Source organism: Motacilla alba, chromosome 3 (genome assembly GCF_015832195.1).
Source record: "Motacilla alba alba isolate MOTALB_02 chromosome 3, Motacilla_alba_V1.0_pri, whole genome shotgun sequence".
Classification (NCBI taxonomy): Eukaryota; Metazoa; Chordata; class Aves; order Passeriformes; family Motacillidae; genus Motacilla; species Motacilla alba.
Window position 1 is genome coordinate 113,594,693 of NC_052018.1, and position 19,493 is coordinate 113,614,185.

General features: G+C 40.3%; 1 protein-coding gene across 6 annotated transcripts in view; it reads left to right on the forward strand.

The window, feature by feature from the left end:
• Window positions 1-19,493, forward strand: part of LOC119699754 (SLX4 interacting protein) — an 83,279-nt gene that overhangs the window by 41,644 nt on the left and 22,142 nt on the right. For all 6 annotated transcript variants that reach the window (XM_038133682.1, XM_038133681.1, XM_038133683.1 and 3 more), the window contains 2 exons: window positions 9,096-9,173; window positions 11,020-11,108. In XM_038133682.1, the coding sequence (XP_037989610.1) occupies window positions 9,096-9,173; window positions 11,020-11,108 (167 nt within the window). The remainder of the gene's footprint in view (window positions 1-9,095; window positions 9,174-11,019; window positions 11,109-19,493) is intronic.

Consider the following 19,493-nt stretch of genomic DNA (forward strand, 5'->3'; position numbering starts at 1 on the left):
AGCAATGGCTGTCCCTGTCTTACATGGGATATTTGCAGCTGCAGCACCAGCTGGGTTGAACGTGCTCTCCATATCTGGTGGCAGCTCCCCATGAAACTCTTTATGGTCTTGGGTAAGAAATGAAACGTTGCACTTATTTTAAAGATGTCCTTAATAAAGTGTTTTATATAGGTAGCATTGGATTGGAAAAAACAACAGGGCAGTTGTTTAATTTGGTGTATTCTTGTGAAAAGGAAGAATTTGGAGCTGGTTTTGAAAAAAGTCTTGATCTTTAGCCTTAAAATACTCTCTGCCTTAAAGCATTGTATCACTTTCTCTTGCTTTCATCTTATTTCCATTTGTTTGTCTCTTCTTCCCATATGATTTTTTCTCATTTTATGAGAAGAAAAAATAGTATGAAAATGAGTCCTAGTTACGTGTGCCTGCAAAAAAAAAAAGAAAAAAAAAGTGTTTGCATGCACAAACAGCTACTCTCTTACATATCTATATGAGCTATAAAGGTCTTCCTTTATCATCCAAATATTTCTGCAGAGTGATTTTGCTGCTAGTACTACAGTTTATGCAATGACACATATATTTATGCAAATTTAAAGTTTATCTTTGGAGTTTTCTTTCTATAGTTAGGCAAAAAAATCAGCATCCATTAATCATGTGTCTTTACAAAGTGGAGTGGTGTGTTTCAGCTTCTCAGAGTTGGCTGGAAGTTAATAGGTAATTTATCTCTATCAGTTAAAAATGAAGTTTAGGGTACTAGTTTGATGCAGGTGTTTCAAGTTAGGCAAGATGAACCCCACCTTTAATTTCTGATTTGATACTCAGCTGAGAATATCAAAGTGACTCTCATCTGGGCCGGGGAACATACCCTTGGAAAGAGCCCTTGGCATGCTTGTTCCAAGTGGGAATTCAGCATTTTTGGAGGGCACATGAAGCCAATCTGAAAACCTGTCCCTAAGCTCTAGGTCTTATTTGACTGCCTTACTCTTCTTAGGCACATCTTTCCCTCTTGGAGGTGCTCTTTGTGTGTGCTCTCTGTGGGTTTCGCAGCTGCTCCAGTCCCTTGGAGTCAGGAACGCAGAGGATGGATGCCCAGGGGCAGCTCAGGGCCCTGCATTAGCACTAGGCACTAGCTCTACAAGGTTTGGGGGTTTTTGAGTGCTCACTGTTTTGGTTAAAATGTTTTGATTCTAAAAATTAACTAGGTTTAATAGCCTCTTTTGCCTTTAGTTCAACTGTACATTAAATGAGATGAAAAAAAGGATCGATTCTTACCTTGAAATTAACTATTGGGTTCCTTTTTTTAAAAAAAAAAAAAAGTGCTCTTTATTAAATGTTTCTAAAGAGAGCAATATTGTTTTGGTTAAAATGTAAGCAAGAAAGAATAGGGATTTGAAATAAAACCTAAAAGAAATGCGAATTCCCTAGAAATGTTCAGAGGAATTTACTTAATTGCAACCAGAAGTTTGACCTGGAAGTGTAACGCTTTGACCTTTTAGCTGTCTGGCTTCCTAAATGTGTTGTTTTGCTCCCTCTAAACTGTGAGAAAATCTCTTTTATACATCTTTAACCCTTGCCTTACCTAAAAGTCTCAGTAAAAGTCTGCAAGCAATCACCAGCAAAAGAAAAATCATCATGATATTTTAAGGGAAAAAAAAAATGGTTGCAGCTATGTATTGAGCATTGAAGTCCTTTTTATTTTCATTTTAACTGGAAGTAATTGGGGGTGTAATTTCGCTGTTAAATATGAGTAGGAATTTCTTTTAAACTTTCCATGCTACCATATTACACAATCATACTCTCCTTTGTTCTTAAGTTTCATTATCATATGACCAAGGTAGAAATTACAGCTTTTAAAATTTCAAACATTTTTGTGGGTTTATTCATATTTGGAAAATTTTTATAAGTCTTTATGGGAATCTGTCCAGATAGAGATGGAGGGCCAATTCCTGAGAAAATTTATGCCTCTTTTCTCTGTGTTAGTAGTTTAGTGAGAGCAATTCTGGGTGTTTGATTCACTGCTGAGTACCAGGTATGTTGTGGTTACTACACATAAAGTATTTCTGTGGACTACAAAGGCACAGTGGCAGACCACAAACAAAACTAACCCCACAAAGCTTTGCAGGGCCCATGCCCTAATTTAGTAAAAAAAAAAAGGTAATTAAATAAAAATTTAGTAGTGCAGCAAATAATAAAGACTTCTACTTGAAAATGGGAGGAAAAAAGCTCAGTGTAATCTTGACTGTGTTGTGGACTTAGAACTTGATGTATCCATTGACTTCAGACAGATCAGAGATGTTCTAATGCACAGCAAATTACACATATTCAGGAAGAAACATTCCATATTCACCGTACAAATCCATGTTTAAATGCCAAAACTTACCTTAGAGAGAATAGTAGATGACAGCTCTGTATTTGTTTACTGAGTATCTTTCTCTTGTTCCTTTAATTAAGATATTTAGTTTTGTGGGGTTTTTTTATGTGCATATAGATGGGTCATAGGATATGGGCAATGCCTGTCTTTCACCTGCTGTTTTCTTGCCATGGCAAAAGAGAGGATTGTGGATTTTGTCTTTTGCATAAAAGACCTTAAATTTGCTATTTAGTTTTGAGGAAAAGGATGTTCTGTGTAGTTCTGTTTTTTGCATTTGGCATCTGTTAAGGTGATCTCAGAAATGGAGGCTGCTGAGCTGTGCCATTCAGGTGGTCCCTTATAACACCATGTTCTTGAGTGAGCTAAAATGAGTGGTTTTATACAAACCATTCTGCAGTCAGTCTCCAGCTCTCTCTTGCCCCAGAACCAGAGCTGAGCTGGTGGCGGTGGGCAGATGCTCCCAATCATGGTTGTTCTTGGTCTCTTTTAGTGGTATCCTCTTTGCATCAGAGCTTGTGAGAGCTAAAGGACATCCAGATTTTTTATTTTTTTTTTTTTTTTTTTTTTGGAAATAGAGTCTTTCAGCAGCTGAATTAGTTAGGGTCTGGTTGCCAGCATTTAAAAAGAGAAAATACAGAAGGCTCTATTGTGGTACTTTCCACCTATTTGCTATGCCCCAGAATTTCCTTCTGTTCTGAGTTGTTCAAATCTAACAAGAGTCTGTTGTGTGAAAAGACAAAAACCTGTGAACCTCTGGCACAGCTTGCTTTATTCAGACAACAGCATGAAACTGCAGGTTCAAGTCCACACATGTCTCTTAGAACTCACATTCTTTTGAAGTGTCCTCTAGATATTAGGGTAGGAAAGGAGTTACGACCATCAACATCTACCTCTTAGCTCCTCTGGGATATCCTAACAGGAATCCTCGAGGGAAAAAAAAAAAAAGAATATTTTTAAAGTTCTGCTGAGTATACCTGCTCCAGGTTGGTCTTTCCTTCTCATTCTCTCCCATCATGTCTCCAGTGGCAGTGTTGGGCTTTTCACCAAGCCCGGAGGTGTTGTAGCCCTGTGATACCATGTATTCCTGACATTTCTAGTGACCCTTGCCTAGAGACCTTGTTATTGGTGGAAGATGAAAGTCTTGGCAGCTGTGGGAGCTTTAGGGTTAAAACCCTTTTCCTCTTAGGGGTAAAAGTTTTGCAGAAGTTATTTCCTCTTGCCAGGGAAAACAAATGGTGCCTGGAGACCTGTGAAAGGTTTGATTGACTTTATTTGAAAGTCCTTCAGCATCCTAATATTGGCACCAGTGATTTTGCTGTTCTAATGAACGCTAAGGGGAACCAGTCATGTCTGATAAATTCCAAGAGGCTCATTTCCACATCTTGGTGGAGTTTTTGTGCTTGAAGAGACTTTGTTTTGTAGAGATTTCTCACCCTTAAAATACAAAACCCTCCATTTCAAGTACTTCATGGCATCAAAAAGTTTCCTGCAGCTCATGGATTTCTTCAAGGAAAAACCACAGAGCCGGGCTGAAAGGACATACTTTGTAAAAGAGGCATGTGCTGTATTTTGCATTCCCTAGCGTGCTGTGAGTCAAACTCGGGTCCATCACGGTGCCTGTGTCCCGTCTGAGCCAGAGTGTGCCTTCTTTTGTCACTGTGAGCAGTTCAGTGGTGGGAGGGGTTGGGCTATTTGGGTAGAGCTGTGTCTGGCCAGTCTGTGGCATGTACTGCTCCTGATGTGCAGAAGTGGCACCAGCCACTGGAACTGAGCCCCATCACAGTCCAGGCGCTTGGAAGAGACTTGGGCTTCTCCGGGGCTGCTGACTTGTCAGACAGCATTTACCACAGGGTTTGTGTTCCAGCTCCCTCTGCCTTTTGGCTGGTAGCAGCAGATGCCTTTCTCAGCCTTTCTCTTGGTTGTTGTGCTCATTCCAGTGGTTAAAGAAGTCCAGGCACGTGGCTTTCTCTGGAATATAGTTTAGATGTTCAAAACAGGCAGCATTCCTAAATAGCTTTCAGTTTGGGCCCATCGTGTGCAATTAATAATGTGGTTATTGAGTCTGAGATCAACAAAAGGGTGAAGTGAAATCTTGTGTCCCGTTAGAAAACAGTTGTCTGTGGTAAAGGTGCACTGGCCATCAAATCTATTGCTCTGCATCTCTCTGCTTGAATGCCCTGGCAGGTGCTGCTGGCTGTTACTGCTCATACATTATGGATGGCTATGGATTTTCCAGGAACGGATCAGCCTTCCTCTCCATCCTTAAGTATTAGTGAGGGGAAGATGGTCTTTTTCCTTCAGAGCTGGTGTGTTCCCAGGACCTCCATCAGAGGCATTACTCATCTTGCAGCCAGATGGTCTCAGATGTGCTTTTCCTTGTTCTTTCCTCCAGAACAGCACTAACAGCCAGCCTGAGAAATGCTTATCCTGGATCCAGTTTGGCCAGGATAGTTCTGATTTCTGCACCTCTCCTGCTAGAGGAGAGCCCTTTAACCCTGCTGTAGGATTGCTCAAAATGGCTCGGGCCAGATTTGCAGTTTGTGGCTCATACTCTGCATGGTTTGGACAGTGGGCTGTGTCTAGGCTATCCAGGTTCTGATAGCAGGGAGGATTCTTCCACCTTCTTTGAGCTGAAGGCAGACTATATGGAAAGAATGGATGTCATCCTTACATGTTTCAGTTGTTTTGAAGCCTGTTCTTTGCTGTATAAAAGTTTGAACTTGGAGAAGATGCTTCTTGTTTAAAAAATATCAATTGGATTCCAGAAACAGCTTTGGAAATCTCAGCAGCTTTTTGTATGTGATGTTTAGCGTCGGCTGTCCCTGTCTTAGACTTGGCTTTAAACTTAAATGCCAATATTTCATTTGAATCTCTTCTAAATTAGAAATGGCAGCCTACTGTGCAGCGCATGGTATGGAGTTGGACATTTTTGGGAAGAAAAGCTGCACAGTTAACAGTAGGTTTAGAATGAAATGTTCCTTTTTTTGTTTTGTTTACAAACAGTCAGGACTTTTGATTCTGTGGTGAATAATTTTAAGTGGAGAAATATGAGTGCTAAAAAGCACTGTAATAATATGTCTGTAGAGCACTTTGAAGATGAAAAGCTCTATATACTGTAAACATTATTACTGGTATAGCTTAATCTGTGTGGAAAAATTAATCAAGCATGAGCTAAGTGGAGATTTTTTTAATGTACAGTTTAGTGTTTCAGAAAGTCTAATGCACCCGTGTATTTGCTTTCACATTGTAACGTTAGAAATTTATCCTCTTATATTTTTAATATGTGTGTTGGAACGATTTACTTTGTTGTTACTTTCCAAAAGCAGAGTCGGTCCTAATCCACAACAACCTTTCAGAAATGTGAAGTGTCTAGGCTGGGAGAGAAAATAGGTATGATATAAAAACACCGTGTGATGAGAAGTGGGTGCCTGTCAGACGGGGAAGTGTTTTGGGGGCAGTTGGCCTTAGGCTCGTGCCGTGGCTTTGGACAAGGCCGGAGTGAAGCAGGGAGCCAGGCAGGTGCCAGGTGGTGCTGGGGAGCGAACACCTGCCAGGCTGCTCCCGATAACTCAGCAGCTCAGAGGCATTTCCCAGGCTCCCGGCTGAATGGTCCGGCCGAGCCGTGGGAGAGGGCTTCCCGCTGCTCCACACCGCAGCACAGCCCTCTTGGCAGCCTCTGGAAGCTCAGGGCGGCCGGGCTGGGTCTCCTTTGGAAAGCAAGTGTTGCTGATAGTCTTACGGCAGAGTTGGTGTCTGATGCTTCCCCTCATGCTGTGGGACTCTGACGTACAACGAGCAGGGCAAATTACTGTTCCCTTAAAAGGCAGTCCTCACTGCTGCCTATTTCAGCTGAAAATGAACTGTGGCTTTTCTAGAATCACTTCTATGCAGTCTCCTTTTGGGTTTCAGGGTCTGTTTATTTCCTTGGGGTTGGTTTGTTTGGTTTTGTTTTTCTGTTTTGTTTTTGGACCCTGGATGTGATGATTTAGAGTGCCCAGTTTTGAAATAAGAACAAAACTTCAAGTCACTAAATACAATTCTGTTTCTGCCTGTGTGCTGGTTATCCACAAAGGGAGCTTTGTCTGGGTTGCATGGTGAAGAGGAAACTGAAGATGGGATCAGCTAGGTTTGCTGAGCCCAGGATGTGTGAACTTTCTACGTTACTGGAAGAAAAATTGTCTGTAGCTTGAGGTTCAAACTTCTGTGTTTTGCTTAAAAGAAGTTAGTGATGGATCATTTGGTATGTATCAGTTGGCCTGTTCTTCCATGAGATCACAAACAGATTTAAACTCATGCTGGGCAGCTGTGTAGAAAGCTCAAAAAGCTGCGAGTCGCATGGGCTTCTTGGAGAAGAAGGTTTTCTTGTGGGTCTTATTTTTAAGTTTCTTTCTTCATGAAGCAGAACAGTTAATTGGATAATATATTTCCCCAGAGGGAAGCTGAAAAGGGATATCAGCGTTTTTATAGTTCTGCAGTAACGCTGACAGCTTTAAAACTGGGGGAGCTTTTCAAACTCCAGCTGACTACAGAGTAGATCCTATGTCACATGCAGGAGAGTTTCAGAACATTTAAAGAGTGTAGCTGTGTAATACTTTCAAAGAGCAGGTATCTTAAATGTAGTGCATCTCAATATTTTCTCAGGCTTAGCAACAAGTAACAGCAAATATCTGTTCAGGCCTTTTCAGCAAAGCATTAAATAATCATGGAAACGAAAATTATATTTTAGTGTTAGTCCCTCTGGGCTAAGCTTATCAGCTCAGGTGCAATTCCCTGTGAAGGCTTTATAAGACTTGAGCTGATGCTGCAAAAATAGTTTGTAGAGGTGTCTTGATCTCTTCCATAATTATTTATTTTGTCAGATCTGAGGTAGGTGTTCCCTTCCACAGAACAGTAGCTGGCTGAATCAAGGGCCTCTAAGGAGAATTTGAAACTTTGTTCAGTCAATCATGTGATTAAACACTTAACCTCTCAGAGAATACCAGGACAGCAAGAAAAATAAACAGATACAGATGTCACTAATCTATAAAAGAATTTCAAGAAAGAAGCATCCTGCTTCTCCTGTGAAGAACAAAGATTCACACTCTTTCATTTTAGATTCCTTTCACAAAAAACCCAAAACATGTGGAATATCACCAACAAATGGAGGTGGACAGAAAAACTTTTAATATTTACTGTCTGAAGATTTGTTTTCTAAGTTGTACTTTTAGGAATGCTACTTTCTCAGCTTTCCAAGGTCACAGTGGCATACGTTGTTATCACACTAATAACTTATTTATATACAGGGCAAATTCTTTGATTTGACTAAGCCTACAAGCAGTGATAAAGAATTGTAGATGCCAAACTGGAAATAGTTAAAAGTAATTTTCCTTAATTGTTCTTTTAAGTAAACAGTTAATAAAGCTGGTGGATTGCATCCAAATTTTTCTCTAGTGCTCATCATTTTTAAGGGATGGTTCAACTTGTCACATCTTGACTGGATCTCTAAAAGGAAGTCAAATTTTGGGTGTCTTCCTGAGGGGAAGGAAAAAAGATGGCTGATAAATTTCAAAGGGATTGATTGTGATTGATAACTGTAGTTGTTAATGAGAGCTGAGGCTCAAGGGCACTCGATGGTGAGCTCCAGAAGCAGGACGATGTGCATTTATACTTAGAAATAAGACATGCCTTGGCACTTGCTCTGTAGGGATTGAAAAGCAAGCTTTCCTTATTTTTTTCCTTATTTTTTTTCCTTCTTTTTAAATGGTTAGTTTATAAAAACAGCAGTAGCACTTAATATTCTAACTTATCTGTGCTAATTGCACCTAGAGTAGCTGACTGTCTTCAAAGCATCAATAATTTAAGTCTTGCAAACCCCATCCAAGTTGGGGGAAATAGCCCCGGTCCTCTTTCCCAGTTTGATTTCAGTGAGGTGCACAGGGAGACTGGGGAGGATGAGTCACAGATGTCAGGTTTTGCACTTTCAGTGGGAGTCAGGTTGCTAAATACCTTCATGAATGAAGTGCTAACTGATTTACCAGGGTCATTTGGGAATTTAAGTAGAACAAAAGTAAAAGCTGATGTCCCAGTACTCTCTCAGCCTTAATAGAATCTGTTCTGTCCATTTCCTACACTGCTGATGCACAAGGATTTCTGTCATTCTTGGGAACAGAAAGTGAAAAAGCCTCTGGAGGTCACAGGTACCTGCTGGGTCAGCCAGGCCAGCTCGGGCTGCTGTACACACTGAAGAGTCACCTCATTCAATGGAGCTGTAGAATTGAGCCCTTTCATGCTTGGGTTTCTTTGTAGTTACCTTTTTTCTTTTCCCTACCAGGTCCGTCAGCTTCCCCTAGAAGGTGGCTTGGCAAATGGATGTCTGTAGTGTTCCTGCAGAATGTGTCTGAAAGCATGACACCACACTATTGAGTGACCATGACACCATACTATTTATTGAGCAAATGACACCTCTGATCAATTCATTATTTTAATTTTTGTGGTTGGGTTCTAGAACTTGGTGGTTGTTAGTTTGTCTAGATTTTTGCTCTGTTTCAGGCACTAATTTCTTGAGACTTCAGTATGAGAATTCGGCGGTTTCTTCTGAAAAATATTCCATTAAAGTTACCTTTTCCTTTGTATTGTTGAGCTGCTGCTGCTTTCTCTCAATCCAGTCTTAGCAGATGTGCAACATTTTGAGACCAGAATGCCCAAGATACCCTTACACTTAATATCATCCCTTTGTTTTATGTTGCAGCCAACAGTTTGCACATCACTGCCTACTTTATGAAGAGATGGGTTAATCTCCGCTGTGCTCTAGGGAAACGTTATCGTGGTAAGAAATCAGTTTCTTACAGAGCTACTTAGAGGAGAAAGAAAGGGAACATAACTAAGACACTGTCAGATTTTCATCTGCTTAAATCAAAATTGCTCTCAGAGCTTGGGTTTTGGTGGGGTTTTTTTGGTTTGCATTTTAAAAAGAAGATTTCCTGAAAACAAAAACAACGAAAAAAGTGAGAAGTGTTTCTTGAGATAAGATGGATTTTTTTTTTAACTTAATTTTAAATTTGTGTATGCTTTGCCCCAGGGTAATCAGCTAAGCCCCGCCAAATTCTGTAAGTATGACGAGACTCAGCATTTTCCTGAGTCTCTGCAGGGTGAATCAAGCAGAGGCTGCAGCATGAATCACTCCATTATTGCTGGAGTGTCTTGTGACATCAACAGGCAGTACAAGTGTATGCAGGAAAGGCTTTCCTTCACCACACACCTGTGCAGTCCTGACGTAGGTGATGTCATTGCTCCAGCTCTTCTCCTCATGTTCTCTCAAGCCAGGATGCTCTGGAAGGAAGGGAGATCAGTCCTCTCCTGCCAACACCAATGCAAAGGAGCTGTAATGATCACTGCCCTCTGCTCTGTCCTCTAGGCATTAAACTGAAAAAGCAAAGTCCTTAACAATACTGAATAACTGAGTAGATATTTTAAAAACATTTATTTTTTTAATAGGGATTCATGATATTCATAAATGTTTAAATCTGTCTTCAAATGCCAGCTGGTTGTATTCTAAGTCTGTATTGGCTGAAGAGATCAGTGTTGACTTCAAATATTTCATCAAACATGTCCTGTTAGAATAGAATTTCAGCGTGTCTGCACTGGAATCTCAACATTGTTTGCTGTCTATTAAATCTGAACTGTTCTAAAGCATCAATGAATGCCTAAAGATACCTGCATTTTGCTAGCCAGCAGATGAGATTGTTATAAAATGTAACAATAAAAGCATATTACTGGAAGCAACTTGCCCTACTCTTCTCTACAAAAAAAATCTTTGAGATCAATCTCATACTTTTTTTCTGCAAGCCTTGTCTCTTTCTTGTCCCACAAAACCAGAGTGTTATGGCTTCATTCTGAAATATACCAAACTTCAAAAAATTTTAAATTCTCTTTTTATAAAAAACAACAACAAAAAAAAATCAGAGCTGAAAATATGAGGATACTGATCTGGAAATAATTCCATATGTAAACAAGAAAATATCCAGCTGTGTTCTTCCCATAGCATTGCCAGGTACTGAATAAAGTTTTGTCTTGTCTGTTCTAATATGAGAACCTTCAATTTTTAATCCTTTGTGAACAGAAGCTTTGTTGTGTTCACAACAAGCCATGTGGTCATGAGTAAAATGTGTAATTCAGTTAACCTCTTTGTTTAATGACTTCAAAAATCTCTGTAGCCAGAGTGTGAAACTGTGCCCTGGCCTTACGCTGAGGTTTGATGCCAAGCCCTGGCTGAATGTTGTTCTGGGCTGCAAACCTCGTGTGCAGCTTTTGTGATGAAAAGACTCATCACCAGAACAGCACAAAAGAAATCTTTGCTAAGTGGTGTGTCTGTTGGTTCTGTCTGGTCTTCCTGTCCAGGGGTGCAGGTGGACTAATGTGCAGCCGTCACTGTCCTCTTGGGAACTCCATTTATTCTACTTATTGATTTTTTGGAATGCTTCATAAAAACAAAACAAAAGGAGGGGTGGCATGTTGAAGAGAGTAGGTGAGAAGCTAGAGAGGTGCACTAAATGAGTTAGTGTGCAATTACATAAGTAATTTTGTGTACTAAAATAACATGTATGTTGTTGTTATGAGTGGCTTTAAAAGTGGTTATGATTTTTGTAATCCTCTTTTCAATTCTTTTTGTGTAGAGCTCCGTGTGTTTCCTGAGAAATTTATCGTTTGTGTCAGTAAACTTGACTTTGATCCAAGTGCTTGGACATGTGACAATGGTGGATTGGTAGGTATAAAACTGTTTGATACATTTGTGGGGGTTTTTAATAGAGATGAAGCAAATATTTATGTATATGGATGTAGTTATGCAAGTATTTGTTACTGTCATCTTGGCACCAGAAAGTCACATGAACAGCTGGGCCAAAGTATTCAAAAGGGCATCCTGAAATGAGCCTAAGGTGGGCAGAATTGGGAATTTTGAAAGCTCAGCATTTTCTGAGCCTTATAAGTCTTGGAGACCATGTGTTTAAAAAGCTGGGTATGACTTTAGCACCTTGATTTAAGGGTCTTTATTCCTTTTATATTTTGTCCTTGTAACATTTTACTTTCCAAAATTGTAATGTAGCTGTTTGTAATGTCCACGGGTTTCTTGTATGTTTTCTTAGCACTTGTTCTGCACAGCAGCTCAAGCGGATCAGTGCTGGCCCTGCTGGGAAAAAAATCCCCAAACAGTTATGGAGGAAAAGGCACTGGTGTGTGGTTAAATACCATAAGCAATTCTTCTTAAATATTTCATCCTGAAGGCTTCATCAGGGTCAAAGGCTTCTGGATTTTATCCTGCGGTTGAGTGCTCATTGTCTCAGGAGTGCTCACACGGGCCCAGGTGCCGCTCTGTGGCTCACACTGAGGGGCACAATTACACCCCGAGGTCTGGCTGGATTTTAGGAGTTGATCTTACATGTATTAAAGTGTATCTGACCCTTGAAAAAATGTGTTTTCTTTTACTCATTCAACTCCTTTTTCTTCTCCCAGCAGCAGCCAGGGTGTTCCTATTTGTAATGCTAAATACAGATTTTCTTGTTTCAATTCCTAGTTTGGTACATACCCTTAAATGTCAAAGAATCAAGCAAATGTTTTTTGGCACTCAGAAAAAAATTATCTCCCTGCTCTAGAAGTACTTTGCTCTTTAGAAAATTATTAGTTTTTCAGTATTGTCTTGAAAACTACTTAAAGCTTGAAGTAGAAAATTCTATCTGCATTTTGTCTGAGAAATAGTGATGGGGTTTCTTCTTGCTTAAGTAACTCTTATGAGATATCCAATTCCCTCATTTGGTGTTTTTCATCTTTCCATAAAATAAGAGTTTAGAAGTTTTCTTTGGTTTTTCTTGTGATCTTGTGTGGGAAGGAGAAGGCAAATTTAAAAATTCAACATTAGAGAGTTTAGCTTTACTATTTCAAAATTGGATCTTGATCTGTGGAAACTCCTTGTTGTTTAAAAGGCAAGTTTAAACACTTTTATATTTAGTAAGAAAACATCTCTTAGTGAGCTGATAACCTAATCAACAATAAAGTCTTGGGAGTTTGCTTTGCTTACAGATGCAGTGTGTGTGCCCAGCCCTGGCTGGGATGGGCAGTGTGTTGGCAGGAGGGAGGAAGAGAAAGTTAGCCCAAAGCATCTTCCCTGGTTTGAAGAACTTGGCAAGATGGGAGCAGACCCTCAGCAAATGTTTTGGAGCATCTGTTTTATTCTTACCACTCTCACTTTAAGGGTCCACTCCAGACTGTTCTGTTGTTCCAGGGTTCCTAATGCACATTAGGACCAGATTTGTCATATACTCAGCTGAGTACTTTGCCAGACTGGGGGAGTGTTTGATTGCCACTGAGAGTTTTTCAAGTTTTTGGCACTCCAAAAGGAAGGCAGAGAATCTGCACTTTGTGTGTGTCTGCTTTTCTCCATGCAGTTGAGCCGTGAGTAGGCTGGAATTCTAAACTCTGCCCTACAAAAGACCACCCAGAAGACCTTTCTGTTGATACACTCTGCAGATTCGGTCACGGGCTGAAAATGAGGCTGTGTTTTGTTTTCTTCTCCATGTTGTTTGGGTTTGAATAATGCCACAGTGTTGGATGCAAGTTCTTTTAAACCTTTAATCAGCTCACACCCTTGGATTGGAGGGCCTGTTTGTGTCTTACAAAAGCAGTTAACTATACATTAATGGAGACTTTGTCACTTTCCTGTGTTGCTGTGACTGTGATTGATCTAGTCAAGACTTAGTGATTATGTATTTTTTTAAACTGTTTTTATGCTGGTTTATGGTCTGGGTCAAGCTTTCATTCCTGAGCTCTGTCAAGACAAATCAGGCTCAGGGCTCCCCTTTCCCATTACTTGGAAGCAGTTTTATGTCAGCCTGGTGCACGTTTCCTTCACTGACCACAGCTCTTGTCCTTCACCTGTCTTCACCCTTCATTCTTTGCCTTTTCTCTGCCTTTTAGGCTGTTCTGTGTATCTCTGGAATAGGCTGTGCTTAAACAATGAGTTTCAAGGGATGTAGCCAGCTATGAAATGAAATCTTTGTCCTGCACCTTAGGAAAGATGATAATTAGATTGCTTTTGAGATATTCACAAGCACAAACCTCAGCATCAGTTGCAGGGAGAACCAATTTTAATCCTTCTGTGATGCCTCATGTAAGACTAAGGTTAGGGTGGATTAGACAGTCTCTGTCAAATTAGCTTTAAGCATAAACTAATAAAATATTTGAGAACACCTCAAAGGAGCAGAGATGAAATGAAACAGAAGAGAATCTATCGATATGTAATTTTCTAGGATGTATTTATGAACGGGTGTGTCCGTGGTTATGTTTAAAACTCAGGCTGCAGGCAGTAATAGCATTTTGAAAGAAGGGAAATCTCTAGTAAAGAAACAATATAGCAGGTTACTGAAATTACATAAGCAAATTGGAAGTCTTAAGGAAAAGATGGAAGAATAGGCTGAGTGATTAATGCTAAGTTTAAACATAAAACCATTGTTTCCTGTTTTACCAAACTATGTTTGTAATCTTGAATAGTTTTATCTTGAAAAAGAAGACAGTTTTGGGAACGTGGCAAAAGAGGAAACCCAAGGAAATATATACGAGTTCTGGAGAGATTAGTCATCTTTGTCAGTGACGACATTTTCTCGATTATTATTATGTAGGGAGCTAAAATGGAAAATTGGAAATGGGTTATCTGGGGAAACAGTGGAAATGGAAATGGGTGGAAGGCTTATGAGCATTTGAAAATGTGCAAACAATGGAGTATTCATTGATAACCACGTTGGCTTTATACCAGAATCTATGAAAGGAAGCACTTCTAGGGAAAGCATGAAGGAGGTTAAGCTAAAGATGATCTTAAAGTGGAAATTTGAAATTACTGTTGGAGTAAAATCAGAAAAGAAAGTGAGGAGTAGAAGGTCCTGTCTTGATGAAAGAGGTCTTGGGTTTTCCACTGAGCCTTGTTAAGTTACAGAGAATATTAGACAAAAAATAAAGATTCTATTCCAGCAGAATATTGCACTTTAAAAACCAAACCAAGCAAAAAAACCTTCACAGGTATACACAGAGGAGAAAAGTGCTAAAGATGTGCCCAGTGCTTTTTAAAATCCCCAGCAGGGAAATAAACTATTTAATCTTCTTCATACGTGTCTGATTTATCAATTGTGTCATTGTAATACTTTTCAGGAGCATTAGAGAATTCTCATTCTTAAAACTCCTCAGAACCTTAGTGACAGAGTTTGCTTGGGTTTTGATTGTACTGGGAAGAGGTTTCTGGTTCTTCCCTGCAAACATGAAGCTCAGTGTAATTAACAGATCTGTCCCACGGGGGTGTATGCTGCTGGAATAGCGTGTCTATTGGAATGTAGAATTAACACCAGATAGCAGCAATTGGTAAAGATTAGTACAGGACTTTATGTGGATTTAGTTCTCTTAAATGCTTTAAAGACTTACTGCTAAGTGATATCAGATTGGGTAGGGGAAGAAGGAGATGCTGTGAAATAGAATTGCACAATTCACACTGTAAGTACAAATCTTGGCATGTGTGTATATCTATATACGTGTATAAAATATTACAGTGGAGCTGGTGGGCTGCTACTGAAAAGGTCACTCCACATCCCCGCTACATCCAGCCACATATTCCTTTCCTTTCTGGGTACAATGGACCAAGTGATTCTTCAGCTGAGAATGAATTAGTTCATTGACTTGATCTAGCAGAAAATTATTTATTTGTGAAGTTTCTCTGCTTTTCGTTGGAGGATAAGTTTTCCATCATGTCAGTTCACTGAACCAACTCATCCTGTACCCACACACTTGCCAATTGTGATGCAAAAAACTGTTGCAGGAGCACACATGCAGGATTTGGATGAGTGGAGCTGGAGCAACCTTTAGGTAGCAGCTGAGAGTTACTTGGGTTTGAAAGTTACAGCATGTTAATGGTACATTTCTTGTAATATTTGTCTTGTTGCTGGCTTTTTTATGTCACTGTCCTTTTTGAATTTTATTTAATCTAGTTTTCTGGGATTTTAGATAATGTGCTGAATTATTTTCAGTTACTATAGTAAACAGGACAAAACCATTAAGCTGTAGTTGGTAAGTATGAACAGGGTTCACTACTTCTTTCAAAAAGGTAGAGAGGAGAAACTGCAGACTAATGAGCTTTATCCAAATACCACGTTAGTGGAACAGGCAAATAATTGCTTGGGTGAGTTTTCACTCTTGGCACCTCAAGCTTCTGTCACTTTTTCTTACTCGTCCTTTGTGTTCCGTGCTCCTCCTGCTTTCTCTTCCCTGGGCATTCTGGTCTCCAGTGTTTGTCAGTGCTGGGGTCATTCAGTGAGCGCTCTGAAAACAAGGGGTGGTTTTGGTTTGGATTTTTGTTGTTTGTGTGGTTCACTGTCAGCCAGATCCCTTCAGGGTTGATCCTTGGCAGGACCACGTGCTGGGTAAGGGTGAGACTTCCCTTTCATTGTTGGTGTAGCTTTCAATTAGCTTCAATCATTCGGCTGCTGTCCCTGTGAAGGTGCATCTCAGAGGAATGGTCCTGAAGTGTTTGACTCGGTCATAAAAGGAAAGCTACAGCAGCTTTACAGTATTCCCTTTTGTCCCCGCTGTCTGCCTCTTCTCCCTGCAGATCCCCACTCCTGCAGCAGCGTTTGCCAGAAGGGCTGCGTGCCCGCATCTCATCTTTCTGGGCACCACAGTCTTGTGGATTCGAGCACGCCGAGCTTCCCTGGGCGTGTGTGTGCTCCCTTCTGCCAGCTCTGAGTGGGGCAGGAGCCCTGCGGAAGGGGAGGGAGGAGACCTGAGAGCAGTGCTGCTGGGAATTGCCTCAGTGAGATCTGTCTGAACCTGTCGCAGTTTCTTCTCTTAGCTTACAAACTGATCTGTTTTCTGCATGGCAAACGTCTCGCAGCTGTCTGCTGCACTGACTACCCAGAGAAGTGGACAAATGATGAAATGAAAACTGACACAATTATTTCAATTAGTTAGGATCAGAGAAGGCTTTGGAGAGTTTCAGAGAAAGCTCCCAGAGCTGGGTAGACAGGCACCAGGGCTGTAAATGAAAATCATCTGTTGATAAATGCACCGTATTTTTACTGAAAAGAGCAATTGCTGTGCTCATGCGAACTGCTGAGTGAATTAACTGTGTGATGGCTGGAAAAAGGCCAAGATATTGCTGCAAGGAATTGATTGGAAACCTTTGTTCTGTAGCATTATTTATCTGAAAGGAAGACAGAATATTAGAGTATGTATGGAATGAAATAAAAAGTAATATTTATTGCCTTAAATCCAACAAGTAAGTGGACTACATCCTTAATAAAAGTGTACCTCGTTATGCAAAATCAGGTGAAGCAGAGCAGAAATATAGATGGTCCTGTAGCAGCAGTATAAATTATTAAGGTTGTAAAATTATTTCCATGTGAAGCAATCCTTAAAAAGTAGGGACAAATTGAGTAATCTTTTACTCATTTTGGTAGTTGCTTTTTATGAGTGCTCCAGTTGATTTAAATCTAACTACTTAGCAGCGTTCACAAGATCCCATTTGTCAAAGCCTTGTGGTTATTTAAGATATTATCATCTGTCATCATCCTTTCACCTCCCTCATTTTCCTCTCCCCTCTCACTGTTGCTGTCACAGCTTATGCTGGTGGTTCATGTGGATTTGACCTGATTCTCTGCTCTTTCCTCTCTGCAGGCTTGGAGAGGACGGGCACCCCTGGCAGAGGGGCAGGGGGGAGGCTGGCAGGGCTCATGTTAAAGCTGCAGGGAGCTAAAAATTTTATTCATCTATGCTACATCTGCGAGATTTTGATGGCTCTAGGATTTGAAAAGGTTTAACTTAAGGTTTTGATAATAATTCTTGATATTCCTCTTGGGCAAAAAATATTTGACAGGATTTTCAAAAATTGTTTTAAGGAGCAATCTGTTCCTCAGTCTTCAGCAGAAATATCTTAGAACTAATAGGAAGTTCATTACTGGACTGAACAGGAAAGTGAAATACATGATGGTAAAGTTCACAGCAGGATTTTTGAACAATTTGTAATTATTTGAAATTATTTGGAGGGACAGATCCCCAGTGTGGGCTCAGAAGTCTTGGGGGTTTTCAGGATGGTGGTACTAGTGTTGGTTTTGGAAACCAAGCTAAAGCATTAAACTGTTGAACAGTAATCATTTCCTGAGCTCTGCTATTCTTGTTTTACATATTTTGGGTTTGTGTAACCAGTGAGATCAAGAGTATTAGTTATTCTCTACAACATCTCCTCCGGGTGTTACTGCATATTGTAATTGCATAAAAACAACAAAAGAGCATAAAATTGATGGGGTTTTTTTTCCCCAGATTTTTTTCCTGTAAGTATCCAAGTGTTGGGCATCTGCATTACACTGTATACATCATGTGCTCCAAGGGGTGTTCTCTTATGTCATACACCCATGCTATGTCTGGCCAAATGCAAAGTTTGCTCCAGCGTCACTGCTGGGTGATGCTGAGGGACATCTGCACTGGCTGACCCCATACCCAGGGAGGTTTGGTAGGCACAGAGAGGATCCTCGTGCTGGGCTGTGAAAAGCTGCAGTAAGGATTACAGGAGGCCTGTCTCAGATATTCTCTCTTGATTTGTAAGCTGGAGAAAGGGGTTGAGCGCCACAGAAAATTGCTATTCCCTTATTTTGTAAACATCTCTTTCAAGTATGAAACGTGTGTCTTACATGCATGTCCTCTTTCATAATTACTGGAGTCAGGAACCTAAAAATTGATGGAAATGGCTGGCCGAAGATGCATGCTTATAAGACTTTGGTTTCCTTTAAAAAGGTAAAAATTCACTGTTAATATGCTTTAGATTTTTCTTTAGTGTCATTGAGAGAAGTTATTTTGGTTGAAAAGCTTTTGTCTACTCCTCCATTTCTTATCAGTGGACACTTTCTCTGAAGATAGAATCTGAGTCTTGTAGCATCAGTCTATAAAATCAGAATGATTAATAGCTCAATTACTTAACATTAATTTTAGCAGTTCTTGCCTTCAAGCAAATGCACACAGCCTGTGTCACGTGCTGCTCAGTACGTAAATAAATCGGTCGTTTTGGGAGCACTTCTGTGCCTTTAGAAGGTGTCATGGAGTATTTGCTCCCTGTGTTACACATAGGTCTGATTTATAAAAAGGCTCCCCTGCAGCTCTAAGTTTCAGGAAGAATCACATTTCATTTGTTCTCTGCCATTTACAGCAGGAATTCTTCTGTTCTCTCTTCTTTACTGGGTGTTCAAATGCAAATCTAGAGAGCTCTGAATTTCTTACACTCAGAACAGTCTGGGATTCCTCCTATACGTGAAATACAGTTAAAATCTGAACCAAATACTTCAAAAGGAAGAAGGCATTTTCCTCATAGAGGTCATATGCTTTAAGCTAATCTGGTGATGCCTGGGGGACCTTTGGAATGTTTGTAATTGCCAGGACTTATGTACTGAGTGAGAAACTTGGGTTCACACCTTGTGTTTTGAGAAAGTGGAATGTGTTTCACAGGGGCTTGTAACAGACTGGGCCAATGCTTGGACTAAATAGTACAGACCATAGGGTCTCCTGAGGGGCAGAATGGAAAATCCATGGTGTGACATTCAGAGGAATCTTGGTGGGAGATGATGAAGTCTGTGCTGATCCAGGAGTTTGATTTTGCCTTCTCTGCTAGGTCATGGGAAGGTTGATCAGTTCTGCTCCTCCTGGACAGATGCAGTTTGCCCTGGTTGTTACATTCTTTTCAAGATTGAAATGGCGGTGTTTTTGAAAACCACCAGCATTCCTTAAAAATACTTACTTCAAAGGCAACACCAGTATTCCAGTGTAACCTTAATGGTTTTTACTGGAATTTACTGACTTTTAAAGCAGGACAGTCAACTTTAAAATGTAGAGCAATATTCCACAAATCTGATCAAGGAACTGTATTTCAGGTTGAGAATAATATCCGTTTCTGTACTTGGAAAACTTCTGCAAGTGTTTTATGATGTGGTTGGAGTTCATAAGTAGAACTGCCAGGACTGATGCATCACTACATTGGAAATGCAAAAAAATTTGCATCTTGAAACTGTGGGAAGCTTTTCCTTCATGTGGGTTGGGAGAGGGCAGGAGATGAGACCCAAAGTCCTGTCTCTGTCAC